The sequence below is a fragment of the Oncorhynchus kisutch genome, unplaced genomic scaffold (genome assembly GCF_002021735.2).
Source record: "Oncorhynchus kisutch isolate 150728-3 unplaced genomic scaffold, Okis_V2 scaffold3094, whole genome shotgun sequence".
Classification (NCBI taxonomy): domain Eukaryota; kingdom Metazoa; phylum Chordata; class Actinopteri; order Salmoniformes; family Salmonidae; genus Oncorhynchus; species Oncorhynchus kisutch.
This window is the reverse complement of record NW_022265039.1, coordinates 12501-18721: the sequence shown is the minus strand read 5'-3', so window position 1 is coordinate 18721 and position 6221 is coordinate 12501. Positions and strand designations below refer to the sequence as shown.

At 42.5% G+C, this 6221-nt stretch overlaps 1 protein-coding gene across 1 annotated transcript in view; it reads right to left on the bottom strand.

Moving 5' to 3' along the window:
• Nucleotides 1-316: 316 nt before the first annotated feature.
• Nucleotides 317-6221, bottom strand: part of LOC116371322 (protein arginine N-methyltransferase 8-B-like) — a gene marked incomplete at its 5' end in the record, with an annotated part of 14213 nt that continues 8308 nt past the window's right edge. The window contains 4 exons of the mRNA XM_031820202.1: nt 317-1093; nt 3309-3430; nt 4758-4908; nt 6052-6167. Of these exons, the coding sequence (XP_031676062.1) occupies nt 1010-1093; nt 3309-3430; nt 4758-4908; nt 6052-6167 (473 nt within the window). The remainder of the gene's footprint in view (nt 1094-3308; nt 3431-4757; nt 4909-6051; nt 6168-6221) is intronic.

Sequence of the window (6221 nt, the reverse complement as noted above, 5' to 3'; positions counted from 1 at the left end):
TCCTAGTGGATTTAGCTCTAGTCTACATTACAACCCTTTTTCTGTTGTTATGTGGACCTTCTGACTGTTATGAGCAATAGACATGTGTTCTACTGTAGAACTAATGGTATATTTGGTCAATTTAAAAGGTGGATCAATCATTTCAATGTATAGAATGACAGTTTTTCTTTAGTTGTGATTATGTTGTTAATCAAAACACAGAATGGCTATGTAAATAAGTGCTTGATTAGTTGGTAGTTTGTTACAAAATATTGATTGTCATAAATTTGATTAAAATACTGATGTGAAATCTAATTATTTGATTCTTTCCCAACAATTCTAAGTAATTGTTCTTTATTTGTTCATCACTCCTACACCACACCCCAAAATCAAAATGGCAAAATAACTTCCAGCTGGAGATGGAAGACAAGACATTTCTCACAGGTTTCTATCATTAAACATGTTCCATTAGCAATTGTGAATATCTCAAATGATCAAATCATGATACCTGAAATCAACCAAGAACAAAAAGCTAAACATGCAAATAACTTACCAGTACTGAATACCAACAAAATATAACTAACTTGAACAAACACTGAATGACTTTCCTGTTAAACTCTTAGGTTCTGCATTTGTTGAACTTTGAAAGACATAGATAAAACAGAGGTGTAGTCTGTCTGTTTTCCTTGATAAAAGACATGCTCAGAGTTTGTCCTTAAAGTGCCTCTGGACTGGCATCTAAAATCCCTATAACTCCTTTAGCTCTAGTACTGATAACACTGAAACTCAACCTGAAAAAAATAACAAATCAAGTTCATCAGGGATATTACATTCTCAGGGCAGCTTTAAAAATGTGGCAGGTGATGGCGCTATTGCTTCGAAATGGCTTGTTTTTATGACATCACTTAGGTGCTGGAGCGCTGTCATCCAATCAGATGCGTATCGTGTCCCCCTCGGACCAATAAGAGGGCCTGTTGGAGAGCCTGTGCCCTCCCTCTCAAGGAGGGGGATATCGCCCTTTGCTGGTCAGCTAGCGCATCTTGTAGTCGTGGGAAATGGCCGCATCACACAGCTGTCCTTTAAAGTCCAACTCCAAGGTGAACTCCAGGTCCCGCTGGAATGCAAGAGAAGACTCTTCAGTCCAACTATAACCATTTGACAGTATCATGTCGACCCCAACCAGAGGTGCTACCTCTGGTATTTTCTTTTCACATTGTCCTACAATTTCAGTAACTACGGATGTGTAACCAGGCCAGCACAGTACGGCTTGGCTTAGTAGTGGGAAAAGTGTATTTGAGATGGACACAACAGGAGGGATATTTAGCCCTTTTGAATGCTTTGAAAAGACATCCTTCTTTCCACCCTCCATTTAAAGTAGTCACTGACCTACAGTTGAAGTTGGAAGTTTACATACACCTTAGCCAAATACATTTAAACTCAGATTTTCACAATTCCTGACATTTAATCCTAGTAAAAATTCCCTGTCTTTGGTAAGTTAGGATCACCATTTTATTTTAAGAATGTGAAATGTCAGAATAATAGTAGAGAGAATTATTTATTTGAGCTTTTATTTCTTTCATCACATTCCTAGTGGGTCAGAAGTTTACATACACTCAATTAGTATTTGGAAGCATTGCCTTTAAATTGTTTAACTTGGGTCACACAAGCTTCCCACAATGAGTTGGGTGAATTTTGGCCCATTCCTCCTGACAGAGCTGGTGTAACTGAGTCAGGTTTGTAGGCCTCCTTGCTCGCACATAATTTTTCAGTTCTGCCCACAAATATTCTATAGGATTGAGGTCAGGGCTTTGTGATGGCCACTCCAATACCTTGACTTTGTTGTCCTTAAGCCATTTTGCCACAACTTTGGAAGTATGCTTGGGGTCATTGTCCATTTGGAAGACCCATTTGCAACCAAGTTTTAACTTCCTGACTAATGTCTTGAGATGTTGCTTCAATACATCCGCATCATTTTCCTCCCTCATGATGCCATCTATTTTGTGAAGTGCACCAGTCCCTCCTGCAGCAAAGCACCTCCACAACATGATGCTGCCACCCCCGTGCTTCACGGTTGGGAGGGTCTTCTTCGGCTTGCAAGCTTCCCCCTTTTTCCTCCAAACATAACCATGGTCATTATGGCCAAATAGTTCTATTTTTGTTTCATCAGACAGGAGGACATTTCTCCAAAAAGTACCGTCTTTGTCCCCATAGTCTGGCTTTTTTATGGCAGTTTTGGAGCAGTGGCTTCTTCCTTGCTGAGCGGTCTTTCAGGTTATGTCGATATAGGACTCGTTTTACTGTGGATATAGATACTTTTGTACCTGTTTCCTCCAGCATCTTCACAAGGTCCTTTGCTGTTGTTCTGTGATTGATTTGCACTTTTCGCACCAAAGTACGTTCATCTCTAGGAGACAGAACGTGTCTTCTTCCTGAGCGGTATGATGGCTGCGTGGTCCCATGGTGTTTATACTTGCATACTATTGTGTGTAAAGATGAACATGGTACCTTCAGACGTTCGTAAATTGCTCCCAAGGATGAACCAGACTTGTGGAGGTCAACCATTTTTGGCTGATTTCTTTTGATTTCCCCATGATGTCAAGCAAAGAGTCACGGAGTTTGAAGGAAGACCTTGAAATACATCCACAGGCACACCTCCAATTGACTCAAATCATGTCAATCAGCCTATCAGAAGCTTCTAAAGCCATGACATAATTTTCTGGAATTTTCCAAGCTGTTTAAAGGCACAGTCAACTTAGTGTATGTAAACTTCTGACCCACTGGAATTGTGATACAGTGAATTATACGTGAAATAATCTGTCTGTAAACAATTGTTGGAAAAATTACTTGTGTCATGCACAAAGTAGATGTCTTAACGGACTTGCCAAAACTATAGTTTGTTAACAAGACATTTGTGGAGTGGTTGAAAAACTAGATTTAATGACTCCAACCTAAGTGTATGTAAACTTCCCACTTCAGCTATTTTTAAGGTTGGATAAGTGACAAGTTTCCCACTGTACCTCTTTCACCAATCCAACCCTCTCCAATCCGTGAATACTTCAAATAAGGGAAGAAGGGAGGATGCATTTGTAGAGTTTTAACAGTTAAAGTCAGTGGGTGGTACAGCAATAGGATGGCGGTTTTGCGGCATCTGAGCTAATACTCATGTAGAGCTTCACTCTTAGAAAGACATATTCATAGATCATGTTAAAGACTTGACATCTTGGCATCTATAGAAAAACCCCATCTATTATTATATTTTTAAACAGCATTTTATTCTATGCTGGCCTGGAGTCAGCTGCAGTTCTAATACAGCGTAGCTCTATTCTCACCACGTTCTTATCGTTGGGCTTGACTGCGATGCTGCCCAGTATCTCCTCTCCCTTCCTCACAGTCAGGTAGTCCTCCAAGTAAAACACTGTCTGCTTCCAGTGGGTACTGGCGGCATCAGGAGCTGGACATGGGAGAGAGGGGGAGAATTAGGAGGAGGGGAACAAGAGAGGAGGGGGAGATGGAAGAGAGGGGGAGGAATAGCAGGAGGGGAAGAAGAGAGGAAGAGGGGGAGATGGAAGAGAGGGGGAGGAATAGGAGGAGGGGAACAAGAGAGGTGGGGGAGATGGAAGAGAGGGGGAGGAATAGGAAGAGGGGAACAAGAGGGGAGGAGGGGGAGATGGAAGAGAGGGGGAGGAATAGGAAGAGGGGAACAAGAGGGGAGGAGGGGGAGATGGAAGAGAGGGGGAGGCATAGGAGGAGGGGAACAAGAGAGAGGAGGAGGAGGCAGAGATGGAGAGAGGATTAGGAGAAAATGAATACGGTATTGAGAGACATAGGGGAGATCTCAATTGCATACATATTGCGTCCTCTCTCCTTGTCTCCTTCTCATCACCCATTGGATAAGAAAGCCAGAGGTCCCTCCCCTCTGACTTATCCTCCAAAGGGGTTTGAGAGGAGAGAGGACGCGATCAGTATGCAATTGAGATCTTCACAGAGATGGTGGAGAGTGAAATAATCAGACGGAGAGGGAGAAAGAAAAAGTACCAATGGTATGTATTTTTAACCTGTGCTGTTCCACTTCACACCACTAGAGGGGGTCAAGAGCTGAGAACCAAAGTCAACTTGTCATTATAGGAAACAGCAAAGTATGTTATTACTTCATGCTTTTATGTCTAGCAGTACCTTTTGATCATCCGCCTCAAACCTACACCTCACAATAATATCACCCTCCCCTTGTCAAAACCTTGATGAATTAACATGCAAAAAATGTGCTGTGCTTCCACAATCTTCCAAACAAAACCAAAGGATCATTGCCAAAGACAAGAATCTCCACAACTACAGGTATGAGAAAAAAATTTCACCCTGGCTTATTTGTACAAGTGCTACAATTGACTGATTTACACAAAATGATTGATGTCTGTTTGAAATGACAACTTTTCATTGTTGCATAACCTGGATAGGACACAGAAACTGAACACGGTGGTTCTCTCCCTGTAAAAGATCTCTAGTGGCTTCAGGTTCCAGAGCTTTTAACAACACAAGTGGCTTGTGTGGAAGATATGTAACTTATATTGTCATACACCTCATTTCAAAGGACCTAGCGTTTAGTGTACTTGAATGTGGTCACATCGTGGGGTATGTTCATTAGTAACAAAACATTTTTGCAATGGAAAATAAAAGTAGGTCTTTCTTATTGGACTAGTTCAGGTAGTTCTTCCCTGTTTCAGTCTGTTTTCTGACTCTTGGTGCCAATGAACACAACCCATATGTGTGTGGTGAGGTCTAACCGGTAGAGAAGCCAGTCTTCTTATGACACTTGGTGAACTCGATGTTGAAGTAGGTGACCATGGCGTGGACATAGTCGTTCCTCTGGATCTGCAGGCAGAAGGCCGTGGTGAAAGACAGGTCCTCAGGCTTCACCGTGTAGATGTCCACTTCCTGGGTCATAGGTTACAAGAGAAATATGGTACAGGGTGACATGCATCGGACGAAAGATATCTCTCTCTCACACACACACATACACTTCTCCTTTCTCCTCTATTTCAACATATCTCTCTCAATCTCTCTCTCCTTACATCTATCACTCCCTCATACATAAAAGCACTGTCAGACACACACAAATGCTCTCAAACACACATCTTTGGCTCCATTCTGCCCTTCAACCTCATTATCTATGGGATGATATTAGATTGTTGAGAAGTTTCATGACATGCTTTCTGATCCAGTGCTTGTTGCACACTCCCCCCCCCCCCCACCACTACCTGACTAACCTCTCCTTCCATGTTTGTGTTCTACTCTTTATTTCATTCAATTCCACCCAATATATTTGTTTATTCATTCATTCATTCATTTATTTATTAATTTATTCAATCCAGTCAGTCAGTGAGTCAATCATCTGTTTTATTAATTAATTCCTTCATCTGTTCAATTCATCCATCCATCCTTTCATTCATACGCCCTAGAAAGCATGGCACCTCTCAGCATCAAATACTTTCCTCCTGAAGATAATTCACACAGCATCTCATATCATGCCTCTCTTTTGGATGATTGATGTGACATCGGACAGGACAGACAGGCCGTCATTGGACAGGACAGACAGGCTGTCATAGGACAGGACAGGACAGCAGTGTTAAATCCCAATGTGTCACACAGACCCGGGAGTGCCAGGCCTATTTATGGCTCAGATATGGTGGCTGGCATGGGTCCCACTGTGAAGTCTGTACAGTCTAGAAACACACAGTCTAGACACATTCATTGACATGCAAATCACAGACAGGGACACGGAACCCATTTAGGGCTCATCATAATTCTTCGCTGGTAGTCTCTCTGTGACACTTCAATTTTGGAAAGTAATTTCTTAAGTCTGTCTGGATTCATGCAGTAATTCACACACACACACACACACACACACACACACACACACACACACACACACACACACACACACACACACACACACACACACACACACACTCAGATATGAGCAAATCTGGTACACTCTGTGTCTGAAGTGTTGGTCATCACACAGCCTCTCTCTCTAAGTGGTGGTCATCACACAGCCTCTCTCTCTCTCACACTGACCTTGACTAGGCAGGAGTTGGTCACCACCTGTTTGGGGTCCACCACGTCCACCAGGGGCTCTCTCATGGCCACGTTACGGATGCAGGTCATGTCAAAACCGTACACGTTCTCCCACCCTGAATACACACACACACACACACACACACACACACACACACACACACACACAC